The 13,871-nt window shown below is 70.4% G+C and overlaps 2 protein-coding genes across 2 annotated transcripts; both read left to right on the top strand.

The window, feature by feature from the left end:
- The first annotated feature begins 234 nt into the window (after positions 1-234).
- Sct (secretin) lies at positions 235-4,658 on the top strand. The gene is made up of 4 exons (XM_042665557.1): positions 235-329; positions 3,191-3,292; positions 3,372-3,464; positions 4,589-4,658. Exons 1-4 carry the CDS (start codon positions 235-237, stop codon positions 4,656-4,658), a joined length of 360 nt encoding a protein of 119 aa, XP_042521491.1.
- Positions 4,659-4,929: 271 nt separating this feature from the next.
- Positions 4,930-13,003, top strand: Cdhr5 (cadherin related family member 5). The gene is made up of 15 exons (XM_042665564.1): positions 4,930-5,210; positions 5,296-5,471; positions 5,725-5,775; positions 6,928-7,020; positions 7,469-7,570; positions 7,838-7,948; positions 8,039-8,206; positions 8,652-8,742; positions 8,869-8,966; positions 9,053-9,253; positions 9,378-9,491; positions 9,579-9,685; positions 9,726-10,108; positions 12,038-12,228; positions 12,488-13,003. Exons 1-15 carry the CDS (start codon positions 5,117-5,119, stop codon positions 12,935-12,937), a joined length of 2,430 nt encoding a protein of 809 aa, XP_042521498.1. The 5' UTR covers positions 4,930-5,116; the 3' UTR covers positions 12,938-13,003.
- Positions 13,004-13,871: the final 868 nt, after the last annotated feature.

Genomic DNA, 13,871 nt, shown 5'->3' with positions numbered 1-13,871 from the left:
GCGCCCCGCCCCGCCCCGCCCCGCCCCGCCCCGAGGGGCGCCGGCCAGGCGGTGGGGACCGGAGGCGGCCGGACGACAGCTGGGGGGGCGGCCCCGACCTTCCCGGGATCGATGGGGCGCGGCCGGCCGCGCGGAGCCAGGGCGGCGCCCGGAGCCCGCGGCCGGGGCTATAAAGGGGCGCGCGGGCTCCGTCGCGGGGCTCCATCGCGGGGCTCTGCGTTCCACGCGCCCGCCATGGCCCCGCTGCCGCCACGGCCGCCGCCACCGCTGCTGCTGCTGCTGCTGCTGCTGCTGCTCGCGGACTCGGCCGCGCTCCCCGCCCTGCCCAGGTGAGACCCGCGCTCCCCACGCGCCCCGCGCTCCCCGCCCTGCCCAGGTGAGACCCGCGCTCCCCACGCGCCCCGCGCTCCCCGCCCTGCCCAGGTGAGACCCGCGCTCCCCACGCGCCCCGCGCTCCCCGCGAGACCCCGCACTCCCCGCGAGACCCCGCGCTTCCCGCGCTCCCCGCGAGACCCCGCGCTTCCCGCGCTCCCCAGAGACCCCGCGCTCCCCGCGAGACCCCGCGCTCCCCGCGCTCCCCAGAGACCCCGCGCTCTCCAGAGACCCCGCGCTCCCCGCGAGACCCCGCGCTCCCCGCGCTCCCCAGAGACCCCGCGCTCCCCGCGAGACCCCGCGCTCCCCAGAGACCCCGCGCTCCCCGCGAGACCCCGCGCTTCCCGCGCTCCCCAGAGACCCCGCGCTCCCCGCGAGACCCCGCGCTCCCCGCGCTCCCCAGAGACCCCGCGCTGCCCCCAGACCCCGCGCTCCTCGTAAGACCCCCGTGCTCCTCGTAAGACCCCGCGCTCCTCGTGAGATCCCGCGCTCCCCATAAGACCCTCCGCTCCCCGCGAGACCCCGCACTCCCCGCGGCCCCCACGAGACCCCGCGCTCCCCGCGAGACCCCGCGAGACCCCGCGCTTCCCGCGCTCCCCGAGAGACCCCGCGCTCCCCGTGAGACCCCGCGCCCCCGCAGACCCCGCGCTCCCCCAGACCCCGCGCTCCCCGTGAGACCCCGCGCTCCCCCAGACCCCGCGCTCCCCGTGAGACCCCGCGCCCCCCAGACCCCGCGCTCCCCGTGAGACCCCGCGCCCCCCCAGACCCCGCGCTCCCCCAGACCCCGCGCTCCCCGTGAGACCCCCGCGCTCCCCCAGACCCCGCGCTCCCCCCAGACCCCGCGCTCCCCCAGACCCCGCGCCCCCCCAGACCCCGCGCTCCCCCAGACCCCGCGCCCCCCCAGACCCCGCGCTCCCCGTGAGACCCCCGCGCTCCCCCAGACCCCGCGCTCCCCCAGACCCCGCGCTCCCCGCGAGACCCCGCGCTCCCCCAGACCCCGCGCTCCCCCAGACCCCGCGCTCCCCCAGACCCCGCGCTCCCCGCGAGACCCCGCGCTCCCCCAGACCCCGCGCTCCCCGTGAGACCCCGCGCTCCCCGTGAGACCCCGCGCTCCCCCAGACCCCGCGCTCCCCCAGACCCCGCGCTCCCCCAGACCCCGCGCTCCCCGTGAGACCCCCGCGCTCCCCCAGACCCCGCGCTCCCCCAGACCCCGCGCTCCCCGTGAGACCCCGCGCTCCCCCAGACCCCGCGCTCCCCGTGAGACCCCGCGCTCCCCCAGACCCCGCGCTCCCCGTGAGACCCCGCGCCCCCCAGACCCCGCGCTCCCCCAGACCCCGCGCTCCCCCAGACCCCGCGCTCCCCCAGACCCCGCGCTCCCCGTGAGACCCCGCGCTACCCCAGACCCCGCGCTCCCCGTGAGACCCCGCGCCCCCCAGACCCCGCGCTCCCTCAGACCCCGCGCTCCCCCAGACCCCGCGCTCCCCCAGACCCCGCGCTCCCCGTGAGACCCCGCGCTCCCCCAGACCCCGCGCTCCCCGTGAGACCTCGCGCTCCCCCAGACCCCGCGCTCCCCCAGACCCCGCGCTCCCCGTGAGACCCCGCGCTCCCCCAGACCCCGCGCTCCCCCAGACCCCGCGCTCCCCCAGACCCCGCGCTCCCCGTGAGACCCCGCGCTCCCCCAGACCCCGCGCTCCCCGTGAGACCCCGCGCTCCCCCAGACCCCGCGCTCCCCCAGACCCCGCGCTCCCCGTGAGACCCCGCGCTCCTCCAGACCCCGCGCTCCCCCAGACCCCGCGCTCCCCCAGACCCCGCGCTCCCCGTGAGACCCCCGCGCTCCCCCAGACCCCGCGCTCCCCGTGAGACCCCGCGCTCCCCCAGACCCCGCGCTCCCCGTGAGACCCCCGCGCTCCCCGTGAGACCCCGCGCTCCCCCAGACCCCGCGCTCCCCGTGATACCCCGCGCTCCCCCAGACCCCGCGCTCCCCGTGAGACCCCGTGCTCCCCCAGACCCCGCGCTCCCCCAGACCCCGCGCTCCCCGCGAGACCCCCGCCCCCCGTGATACCCCGCGCTCCCCCAGACCCCGCGCTCCCCGTGATACCCCGCGCTCCCCCAGACCCCGCGCTCCCCCAGACCCCGCGCTCCCCCAGACCCCGCGCTCCCCGTGATACCCCGCGCCCCCCCAGACCCCGCGCTCCCCGTGAGACCCCGCGCTCCCCGTGATACCCCGCGCTCCCCCAGACCCCGCGCTCCCCGTGAGACCCCGCGCTCCCCGTGAGACCCCGCGCTCCCCCAGACCCCGCGCTCCCCCAGACCCCGCGCTCCCCGTGAGACCCCGCGCTCCCCGTGAGACCCCGCGCTCCCCGTGAGACCCCGCGCTCCCCCAGACCCCGCGCTCCCCGCGAGACCCCCGCCCCCCGTGATACCCCGCGCTCCCCCAGACCCCGCGCTCCCCCAGACCCCGCGCTCCCCCAGACCCCGCGCTCCCCGTGATACCCCGCGCTCCCCCAGACCCCGCGCTCCCCGTGAGACCCCGCGCTCCCCGTGAGACCCCGCGCTCCCCCAGACCCCGCGCTCCCCCAGACCCCGCGCTCCCCGTGAGACCCCGCGCTCCCCCAGACCCCGCGCTCCCCGTGAGACCCCGCGCTCCCCGTGAGACCCCGCGCTCCCCCAGACCCCGCGCTCCCCCAGACCCCGCGCTCCCCGTGAGACCCCGCGCTCCCCGTGAGACCCCGCGCTCCCCCAGACCCCGCGCTCCCCGCGAGACCCCCGCCCCCCGTGATACCCCGCGCTCCGCCCCGCGCGTCCCGCCGCCCCGCAGGGCCCAGCGACACTCGGACGGGACGTTCACCAGCGAGCTCAGCCGCCTGCGGGACAGCGCGAGGCTGCAGCGGCTGCTGCAGGGACTGGTGGGGAAGCGCAGGTGAGGCCGCGGGCGGGCGCGGGGCCGGGCGCGGCGCGGACCCCACTGCCACGACTAATTCTGACCTGGGGTGGGGCAGCGAACAGGAGGCGGAGAACGGTACCGTCTGGCCGCAGCCTGCGGAGGGCCGGCTCTGCCTGCGGTGGTCGGACGTGCCGGCCCTGCAGGCCTGGTGAGCCGCGCGCCCCGCCCCGGGCCCCGCCCTCCTCTCCCCCGCAGGGCCCCGCCCCGCCGGGCCAGGCTCTGCCCTCCGGGCCCCGCCCCTCCCCGCCAGACCTCTCCCCGCGGGGCCCCGCCCCCTCCAGGCCCCTCCCTGCCGGCTCTGCCCTTCCCCTCCCCGGGCCCCGCCCCCGCCAGGCCCCTCCCTCCCCGCGGGGCCCCACCCTCCCGCCAGGCCCCGCCCCTCTCCTGGCCCCGCCCTCGTCGGACCACGCCCCTCCCCGCTAGGCCCCTCCCCTCCCAGGCAGCGCTGCCCTGGCCAGGCCTGACCAGTGCCCTGTGCTCCGCCCTGCAGGACACTCCGGAGGCCGGTCCCAGGCAGGGCCTGGTCTGCCGGTCTGCCTCCGGGCATGGCTGCGGAGTGGCCGGAAGTGAGGAGGCAGCCCAGATGAGGAGTGAAGAGGAATGCCCGGGAAGGGGGAGCATTGTACTTGACACCAATAAAAGAGAGATCCAGACCCTGGTCCTCCGAGTCCAGCGTCCCATAAAGTCGGGGCGGCCCTGCGCAGTGAGGCCGTCGGGTGGAGGGGGGCCCTGTGCACCCCAAGGAAGGACCGTGGCCGCCGGGCTGTCCCTCAAACCCGGAGGCCAGCCAGCCAGCCGGACACTGGTTCAGGGGTCCCTCAGTGGCCCCCTGGCCTGGGCCCCGGGCCACCAACTTTGTGCACGGGGTTAGGAGGTGTCTCCAGCTCCTACCCAGAGGCACCTGTGCGCAGGCAGGAGAGGGGAGGCTGGGCGGGCTGGGGCTCACCTGCCGCAGGAGGACGGCCGGCAGGGGGCTGCCTGTGTCCGGGAGAAGGGGAAGGACTGACAGTGATGTGGGTTGGGGGCTGGCTCGCTCATTCCCCTTAGAGAGGGGCACACACAGGCCGGCTTAGAGGCCCCGTGGGCCCACTGACCCCTCCCAGCCAGCTCTCCCCAGCTCACACAGGGAGGAGGCTTGAGGGCCAGAAAGACTGGGTCAGGGCAGGTCCTGCCTGGGCCGGCGACCTCACCAGTTCCTGGCCTGCTCTGGGGCTCCGGCCACTGCCCAAGGCCCCTGTCTGTACTTCATCATAGCCCTGGCCTGCACCCCAGGTTGCTGGTACACTTCCTGTGCACCAAGGGCACAGAGGGCCTCCAAGGGAACCCCAAGAAACAGCCTTAAAATTGTCCCCAAAGGACCTCTAGGGAAGAGCCAGAGGCTGCCTAAGACAGGGACAGCAAATCCAAGGCAAAAGTCTAGGCCCCTGCCCCAGCTCTGCCTCATCTCCCCAGCCCTGCCCAGCTCTGGCTCTCAGCTCCGCCCAGCTTTCCGGAACCCCTGCCTGACCCTCAGCCTCCAGCCCCAGCCCAGCTCTGCCCCTGCTAACCCTGCCCGGTTCTGCCTCCAAGCCCTCCCAGTTCCCTCCCTGGCCCCTAACAGCTCTTTCTTCCGGCTGAGCCCTGAATGTCCAACTCTGGCTGGTGCCGGCCTGCGGAGTCCCCCTTGGTAGAGGGCCGGTTGTAAAGAATCATAAATCCGGGAGGTGCCCAGCAGGGGCGAAGGTCACCAAGGCAGGACCTGCACCAGCCACCGACAGACGCCAGAGAGGCTGGGCCCTTCCGCCAGCGACCGGCACCAAGATGGGGGCCCTGGCTCTTCTGGGGCCTCCCCTCCTGCTGCCGCTGCTCTTAGCACTGCTGGGCCGAGCCCCAGGGGTGGCTGCCCAGACGCAGGGTACGCGCTGGAGAGGGGTGGTGGCGAGCTGGCTGGGGCTGGGGTGGGGCTGGGTGGCATCCACCTCTTCTCCCCCACATTCCAGTCTGCACTGTGAACCAGTCCTACTTCCAGCTGGAGGAGAACACAAATATTACTGGGCCCCTGGCGAACATCACTGTCCCACTGGGCCAGCATGTGGAGCTGAGTGACTTGTCCACCCCCTTGGCATTTGAAATCCGAGGAAACCAGCTGTTTCTCAACACAACTCTGGATTATGAGGTGCGGTAAGCTGGCTGAGCAGGGGCGGGGGGCCCCCTTTGTCTGGAGAAGTACGTTGTGTGAGGGAATAAGGCCTCTGTGCCCTTTGGCCCCCCAGCTGCCCTCAGGCAGCAAAGCCCTTTGGGCCCAGGCTGGCCCTGAGGGGCGGGGCATTCCAGGAGCCTGCTGTCCATGGCTTCCAGGAGCCTGCTGTCCATGGATCTACCACGGGTACCTGGGGGCAGGTGACTCACAAAACCCATCTGCCTCCCAGGAAACCCCGATACTGGAGGCGCACATAATATGCAAAAGGGGAAGCTCAGTGGTGAGTGCCCCCCGCCCCCCCCCCCCCACCCTCTGCTTCCCTCAGTGACCTCATTCCAGTGTTTCCAAATGTCAGCCCTCTGCGGGCCACGCCCATCGCCATACTTCTTCAGCCCACACTCCGCCCCCAGCTAGGACTGGTGCACCCATCTGTCCAGCAGACGCCCTAGACTCCTAGACACCCGTTCCTCACCCTCTTCACCTGCCAGTCACTGCGGCCGCCTCTGTTCTTTTTTTTTTTTTTTTGTCAGTCGTTGGACTTGAACTCTTCAGCTCAACAGCGCAACTTCCAGTTTTCTAGTGGTCTCACGGACTTTCCTGCCCGGGCTGGCTTTGAACCAGCCTCCTGAGTAGCTAGGATGACGGGCATGAGCCTCCAGTGCCCAGCTCAGCCTCTGTTCTTGCCCGACCCCTTTCCCTCCCTCTCTCCACTGTCCCACACCCACACCCGCCCATCCCGTCTCACAGCCCTGCAGGCCTCCCCTTTCTGTCCCTGGTCCACATCAATCATCTCTTCCCCGTAAGCCAAGCAATCCAAGCCTTGCTCAGTCCTTTCCAGAACTCAGGGCCTGGGCGCTGTCCCTCAGCTAACTCAGGGCCTGGGCGCTGTCCCTCAGCTTTTTTCCTCAAGGCTAGCGCTCATCCCACTTTGAGCCACAGCGCCACTTCTCGTGGTTGGAGACAAGAGTCTCATGGATTTTCCTGCCCTGCTAGCTTGGAACCTCAGCCCTCAGATTTCGGCCTTCTGAGTAGCTAGGATCAGCCCACCTACTTTTTGTTTTCTTTTTATTTTTTTGGAGGGGGGGCCAGTCGTGGGACCTGAACTCTGGGCCTGGGCGCTGTCTTCAGCTCAAGGCTAGCGCTCTACCACTACCTCTACCACTTGAGCCACAGCGCCACTTCTGGCTTTTTCTGCTTATGTGGTGCTGAGGAATTGAACCCAGGGCCTCAGGCATGCAAGGCAAGCGCTCTACCACTGAGCCACCTTCCCAGCCCCGAAGTCAGGCCTTACTTAAGGTCTATGAGTCCGTGCTGGGACAGGAGCTCACAGGTACCAGTGGCAGGATGGAGTGACTGATGGGTGTTAGAACAGCCCCCAGCCAGGCGGGGGCAGGGGACAAGGCGGTGTGCCCGGTGTGCCGATGCCCCACAGGTGACAAACTTCAGGGTGCTAGTGGTGGTGCAAGACGTCAATGACAACGCCCCAGAGTTCCCCTTCATCACCAAGCAGTGGAACGTGACTGAGGTGAGCCCTGAGCGGGGCGGGGCTGGCAGGGCGTGGGGGCGGGGCTGGCAGGGCGTGGGGGCGGGGCTGGCAGGGCGTGGGGGCGGGGCTGGCAGGGCGTGGGGGCAGAGCTGGCTGGCGTGGGGGCGGGGGCTGACAGGACGTTGGGGCGGGGCTGCCTGGGCGTGGGGGCGGGGCTGCCTGGGCAGGGGCGGGGCTGACAGGACGTTGGGGCGGGGCTGCCTGGGCGGGGGCGGGGCTGGCGGGGCGGGGGCGGGGCTGCCTGGGCGGGGGCGGGGCTGGCGGGGGGCGGGGCTGCCTGGGCGGGGGGCCAGGGCTAGCGGGGCGGGGCGGGGCGCTGGTGGAGGCCCCCCCCCCCTCCCCCCCGCCGCGGGTGGAGGCCCCGCCACCACAGCTGGGTCCCCCAGGCCCTGGGCATGTGCAAAGCACTCACTCCCTTCACAACCAGGACACGAAGGTGAAGTCTGTGGTCATTCCGGAAGCAGAACTGCAGGCCACAGATAAAGACAAAGATGACACCTTGTTCTACAGCCTCTTGGAGGTGACCCCGGTCAGTGCTGCCCCACCCCCAACACTTGCCCCTGCTCCGCCTGCCCCCCTGCCCCCCTGCCCCCCTTGCCCCCCTTGCCCCCTTTGTGCCCCCTGCCCCCCTGCCCCCTTGCCCCCCTCCCCCCCTGCCCCCGCTGCCCCCCTGCCCCCTGCCCCCTTGCCCCCCTCCCCCCCTGCCCCCCTCCCCCTGTGTCCCCTGCCCCCCTCCCCCTGTGTCCCCCCTTGCCCCCCCTGCTCCTCGCTGTACCCTCCCCTCCCTCCCCCACAGGGTGCCAGCAGCTTCTTCTCCCTGGAGGGGGTGAACCGCCCCTCCCTGAGGCTGGACAAGCCCTTGGATTTCCTCAAGACTCCGAACATGACCTTCCAGCTGATAGTGCAGGTGAGCAAGTCATGTCCACCCCAAAGCCTGGATGCCTGGGGTCCCTTTCAAGCTTCTGGGAGGCCTGACGTGGAGGGTGTGGCTTTACAGGACACTGTGGGGAGCACAGAGCCCAGCCACACAGCCACGGCCACCCTGGTCCTGTACGTGCTGCCCGCGGACCTCCGGCCCCCCTGGTTCCTGCCCTGCACTTACTCGGATGGCTACGTCTGCCTGGAGGCCCAGTACCACGGCTCGGTCCCCGTGGGCCACAGGCCGGTAATGGGCCACTCAGGGGCAGCCTCAGTTCAGGCTCCAGGCCCGAGCTGGGGTAAATCTGGCTCGGGCTGAGGCTTTCCTGGTGGGCTACGGGCAGTTTTGGTTGTGAGTTTGAAGCAGGCGTGCATGGCCAATGGGTGGCTCTTCTTCACAAGGGCTGAGGGGTGTGGCTGCAGCAGCGGGCTGTGTGCCAGCAGGGGAGGGGAGGGAGGGGGGAGGGAGGGGGGCCTCCCGGTGAGGACAGAAGGACAGGCAGGCTCTCAGAGCTGCCAGCCAGCCCCTTCTCCATGAGCTGCACGTGGGCCATGCAGACTCCGGCGTCCTGGCCTGGACCCTGCCCTTCCCCCTCCCCCGACTGTGCTCCAGGTGGCCACGTTCCTCGTGGGTCACAGGTGGGGCAGAGCTGGGCTGTCGGCCCCGGCTCCATGGTGTCCCATCCCCTCAGACGTCCCCCCTCACCCTGCGCCCGGGGCCCATCTACGCGGTGGACGGCGACAGGGGCATCGACCAGCGCATCATCTACAGCATCGCTGGGGGTGAGTGCGGGCGAGCTGTCCCCTGGAGCCCAGCCTGCCCCTGTCCCTGTCGGGGGCCGAGGCAACCTAGGAGGAGCCTGGGCTTGGGTGAAGGAGGCAGCTGAATTCCACCACAAACGCCCTAAGGAAACCAGGAGGACACGTTCGCCATCGACGACACCTCCGGCAACCTCACCATGGCCAAGAGCGTCCCCAGCCCCACCGTCTTCGTTTTGATGGTCAAGGTAGGTGCGGGCAGGATGGAGGGCAGGTGTGGCCAGGTCTCCCAGCCCCTCCTGAGCCGCCGTCTCTCCTGGTCCCTTCTCTCCAGGCTGAGCAGGCGGATGGGGCTCGCTACTCCATAACCAAGGCCACCCTGGAGGCCCGGGGGACCGCTGGCCGCTCCCCACGCTTCCCCCAGAGTGTGTTCAGGGGCACCGTGGAGGCTGGCTTGGGGGCAAATGCGACCGTCAGAGACTCAGCCTCCCCCACTCAGTTCCTGAGGATCTGGGCTGAGGACCCGGAGTTCCCGGTAGGCAGCCCCCCCCCCCCGTTGGGTGGGGGTCCGCCCCGTTGGGTGGGGGTCCGCCCGGCCTCCGTGTGGGCGCTGCGGAGGCGGGGTCCCCGGGCCTGGGACTCATGGCGGCCCTGCCTAGGACCTCAACTCAGCCATCAGGTATCGAATCACCAATTCTTCGGACTTCACGATGGAGGGGGAGATTGTGCTGACCACCAGGGCCCTGCAGCATGCCAGCGTCTTCTACGCTGAGGTGTGTGTGTGTGTGTGTGGAGGGATCACATGATTCTGAGGGGCTGGGGTGGGATGTCCAAGAGGTACAAGCACACTTCCACACCAGGTGGAGGCCAACAACACCGTGACTGTGGCCACAGCAACTGCCACAGCCGAGATCCGCGTGACGGAGCAGGAGCCCCCCGCTGCCCCCCCCCACAGGTGGGCCTCGGTGTCCCCCACGCAGGGGAGGGTCTCCGCTGGGACGGGCGAGGCAGCTCCCACGCAGCCCTGCCTCCTGCCCCGCTGGGGGCCCGCTGACCAGCTCTGGCCCTCACCCACCTTTAGGTACTACCCTGAGGCCTCCTGTCTCATCCACACCTGGGCTGCCCCCCACTGAGGGAGCGGGCAGCTCCCCCCCCCCAGCCACGCCCGGTGGGGGCTCCCAGCCAACAGCCCCCCCATCAGCCACGCCTGGTGGGGGTTCAGCTCAGACCCCCACACCAGAAAGCGCCCAGCCAACAGCCCCCACTGAGGGAGCGGGCAGCTCCCCCCCCTCAGCCACGCCCGGTGGGGGCTCAGCACAGACGCTGAAGCCAGGAAGCACCCAGACCACGATGAGCCCCGGCCCCAGCAGGAGCCCCCCAGCCGCAGGTAGTCCCGCCTTGGTGGTGCTAGAGCCCCCTCCTGACTCAGGACCCAGTGGTTGGTTACTCACAGGGCTCGGCAAGGGTGGCCTGGCCCCAAACCCCAGCGGTCCTTTCCGCGTTCAGGGGCTGGGCAGGGGCCAGATCTGAAATTCAGCCAGCCCCACTTTTACCAGTTAGGTAAACCATTAGGTTTTTTTTTTTTCCACCGGCGCCCAGCACAGCTGTTAGTTTTAAGCTAGGGAATGCCTTCCCGATGATGTGGAGACACGGGGTAGGCGCGGAGCTCGGGAGGCCAGCAGTGGGGAGCTTCGGCAGGGAGCTGCTGGGGAGATCGAGGCAGGAGCCCACACAGTGAGACCCTGTCCTTGGAGAATGAATTACATCACTTCCAGGCCCCCAGGGGTCCTCTCTGCCCCGAGGCCACGGGCAGCCCGGGCAGGCACCTTCACTGTCAGCCAAACTCCTTCCCACCGGGAGCCAACGCTAGGCACAGGTCCGGGGGTCAGGTCTCGGGTGGAGACCGCCTTGCACTGCCCCCGTGTATCTGCAGTGCCCTGCAGGGTGTGGGGTCAGCAGGGCCTGGCCTGCCAGCTGTCCTGGAGAAGTGGTCACCAAGTGCGATTTCTGAATGGGGTGACCGGACATGCTGCCCATGTAGAGTCCCACCTCAGGTCTAACTGGGTGGGCACTCGACCATGGGTCATATTGGAAGCTGCTGCCCTGCACCGCATGCCCTCCTCCGTGCACCCCCCACCCTGCATGGCATGCCCTCCTCCGTGCCCCCCCCCCGCCGCCCTGCACGGCATGCCCTCCTCCGTGCCCCCCGCCGCCCTGCACGGCATGCCCTCCTCCGTGCACCCCCCACCCTGCACGCCATGCCCTCCTCCGTGCCCCCCCGCCCTGCACCGCATGCCCTCCTCCGTGCCCCCCCCGCCCTGCACCGCATGCCCTCCTCCGTGCCCCCCCCCGCCCTGCACGGCATGCCCTCCTCCGTGCCCCCCCACCCTGCACGGCATGCCCTCCTCCGTGCCCCCCCCGCCGCCCTGCACGGCATGCCCTCCTCCGTACCCCTCCCCCCCGCCCTGCACGGCATGCCCTCCTCCGTGCCCCCCCCGCCCTGCACCGCATGCCCTCCTCCGTGCCCCCCCCCGCCCTGCACGGCATGCCCTCCTCCGTGCCCCCCCCCGCCCTGCACGCCATGCCCTCCTCCGTGCCCCCCCGCCCTGCACGCCATGCCCTCCTCCGTGCCCCCCCTGCCCTGCACGGCATGCCCTCCTCCGTGCCCCCTCCCCCCCCGCCCTGCACGGCATGCCCTCCTCTGTACCCCCCTCCCCCCCCGCCCTGCACGGCATGCCCTCCTCCGTGCCCCCCCCCCGCCCTGCACGGCATGCCCTCCTCCGTGCCCCCCCTGCCCTGCACGGCATGCCCTCCTCCGTGCCCCCCCTGCCCTGCACGGCATGCCCTCCTCCGTGCCCCCTCCCCCCCCGCCCTGCACGGCATGCCCTCCTCCGTGCCCCCCGCCGCCCTGCACGGCATGCCCTCCTCCGTGCCCCCTCCCCCCCCTGCCCTGCACGGCATGCCCTCCTCTGTACCCCCTCCCCCCCCGCCCTGCACGGCATGCCCTCCTCTGTACCCCCTCCCCCCCCGCCCTGCACGGCATGCCCTCCTCCGTGCCCCCCCCGCCCTGCACGGCATGCCCTCCTCCGTACCCCCCCTGCTGCCCTGCATGGCATGCCCTCCTCCTTGCCGCCCCTACGGTCCCTCCCACGGCGGCCTGACCTCCCTGAGCCCTGGCCTTGGTAACCCTGCTGCCTCTCCTTCAGAGTCAGTAGCACCCACTCCGTGGATCCTCAGCCTGGGGCAGGAAGCCCGGGTTGGGCTGGGTCTTGCGGTGCCCAGGGCATTTCAAAGGAAGGGGCCATGATGTCTTTGGCAGGAGGCGGCCCCGGGGGTGACAGCCAGCCGGGCGCGGGCCAGCCGGACACGGGCCAGCACTTCTCCACGGTGGACATGGCGGTGCTGGGCGGGGTGCTGGGCGCGCTGCTCCTGCTGGCCCTCATTGGCCTGGTCATCCTCCTCCATAAGCAGTATGGTCACCGGCTCCACTGTTGCTCTGGCAAAGCTGGGGTGAGGCCCTTGGAGGGGGTGGAGACTGGGCAAGCTGGGAGAGGGACAGGCAGAGAGGCTGGGGGGGAGGGGAGGGAGTGGAGAAGCAAAGATAGGAGGGAGGCAGGGAGCTAGCCAGGCAACCAGGGGGCTGGATTCGCAGGGGAAGGACACCACAGTGGGAAGACGGCGCGCGGGACAGGGTGGGAGGGGAGGGGACGGGCGGCAGGGAGGGTGTGGGAGCTGGGCTGGCTGGCTGACGTCCTTCCCATGTCCCCAGGAGCCCCAGGCCCTGGGCTCTGACAACCAGGCCTTCCTCAAAGAGGAAGAGGCTGCCTGGGCACCCAGCCCCAGCCCTGAGCCGCAGCCCACACCCCCGGAGAAGACCCCTGCGTCTCCCGACCCGGAGACCCCTGAGCTGCCGACCCCCAGGCAGCCCAGTCCGGAGCCCCTGGGCCTGGCCCCGGGGGCCCCCACGCCCGCTGGGGCTGCAGATAGCCCCTCGGCGGCCGTGAGATCCATCCTGACCAAGGAGCGGCGGCCCGAGGGCGGCTACAAGGCCGTGTGGTTTGGGGAGGACATCGGGGCCGAGGCGGATGTGGTGGTCCTCAACACGCCCGCTGCAGAGGCAGATGGCCCCGGCAACGCGGGCAGCGAAGACGAGGGCAGCGACGAGGACGCCGGCCGCAGGACCCCCCCCGCCGGCAGCCCCGACTCCACCTACATCTAGCCGGCCCCCCACCCCGGAGCCCCCGTCTACTGTCCTTCCTGGTGCACAATAAAGAACTGCTTTGGAGCCCTGAGTCCAGGACATCAGGCCCGCTGGGCCGGGATCCCAACACCTCCAGCTGCTCCTGCTTCCCACTGAGGGCCCATGCCACTGTCCCCTCTCCCCAGCCCCGAGGGTCTGAATAGCTTCCCATAAACCCAGGCAGCTGGCTGCCAGGAAGTTCCTTTACTGATGTGACCATCTCTGGACTTTTTCTTGCCAGTCCTGGGGCTTGAACTCAGGGCCTAGGCACCGTCCCTGAGCTTCTTTTGCTCAAGGCTGGTGCTGTATCAGTTGAGCCACAGCACTACTTCTGGCTTTCTCTGTATATGTGGTGCTGAGGAATCGAACCCAGGGCCTTATGCATGAGAGGTGAGCCCTCTACCACTTTTTTGTTGTTGTTGGTCAGTCATGGGCCTGAACTCTGGGCCTGGGCTCTGTCCCTCAGCTCTTCAGCTCAAGGCGAGCGCTCTACCACTTGAGCCACAGCGCCACTTCTGGTTTTCTAGTGGTTTATTAGAGATAGGAGTCTCATGGTCTTTTCTGCCCAGGCTGGCTTTGAACCATGATCCTCAGATCTCAGCCTTCTGAGGAGCTAGGATGACAGGCAAGAGCCACCAGTGCCCGGCTTACCACTTCCACTTTTTTCCTGCTTATGTGGTGCGGAGGAATCGAACCTAGGGCCTTATGCATGCAAAGCATGCCACCTTCCCAGCCCCTCTGGCCATCTTTGGATCTCTATTTCTCAACCCAGCCCAGAGACTCATCTGCCATGAAGCCTTCTGGGGAGGGGCCGCTTGGTTCTCAGCCTCCTTCTGAAGTCTGTGTCCTGGGCAGGGAAGCCTGTGTGCAGGGCCCTGCGGGGCGGGCGCAGGAGGGCCTCTGTAATATAATG

Source organism: Dipodomys spectabilis, unplaced genomic scaffold (genome assembly GCF_019054845.1).
Source record: "Dipodomys spectabilis isolate Male_0828 unplaced genomic scaffold, ASM1905484v1 ptg000331l, whole genome shotgun sequence".
Lineage (NCBI taxonomy): Eukaryota > Metazoa > Chordata > Mammalia > Rodentia > Heteromyidae > Dipodomys > Dipodomys spectabilis.
Note: the sequence above shows the minus strand (reverse complement) of the source record. Positions and strands in the feature narration are given on the sequence as shown.

Bases quoted from the DNA above. Each gene is read 5' to 3' on its own strand.
- Cdhr5 (XM_042665564.1), top strand. From the start codon at position 5,117: ATGGGGGCCCTGGCTCTTCTGGGGCCTCCCCTCCTGCTGCCGCTGCTC. The intron at 5,211-5,295 runs GTACGCGCTGGA...CCCACATTCCAG, and splicing joins GGTGGCTGCCCAGACGCAGG to TCTGCACTGTGAACCAGTCC. The intron at 8,967-9,052 runs GTAGGTGCGGGC...CCTTCTCTCCAG, and splicing joins TCTTCGTTTTGATGGTCAAG to GCTGAGCAGGCGGATGGGGC.
- Sct (XM_042665557.1), top strand. From the start codon at position 235: ATGGCCCCGCTGCCGCCACGGCCGCCGCCACCGCTGCTGCTGCTGCTG. The intron at 330-3,190 runs GTGAGACCCGCG...GCCGCCCCGCAG, and splicing joins GCGCTCCCCGCCCTGCCCAG to GGCCCAGCGACACTCGGACG. The intron at 3,465-4,588 runs GTGAGCCGCGCG...CCTGCACCCCAG, and splicing joins GTGCCGGCCCTGCAGGCCTG to GTTGCTGGTACACTTCCTGT.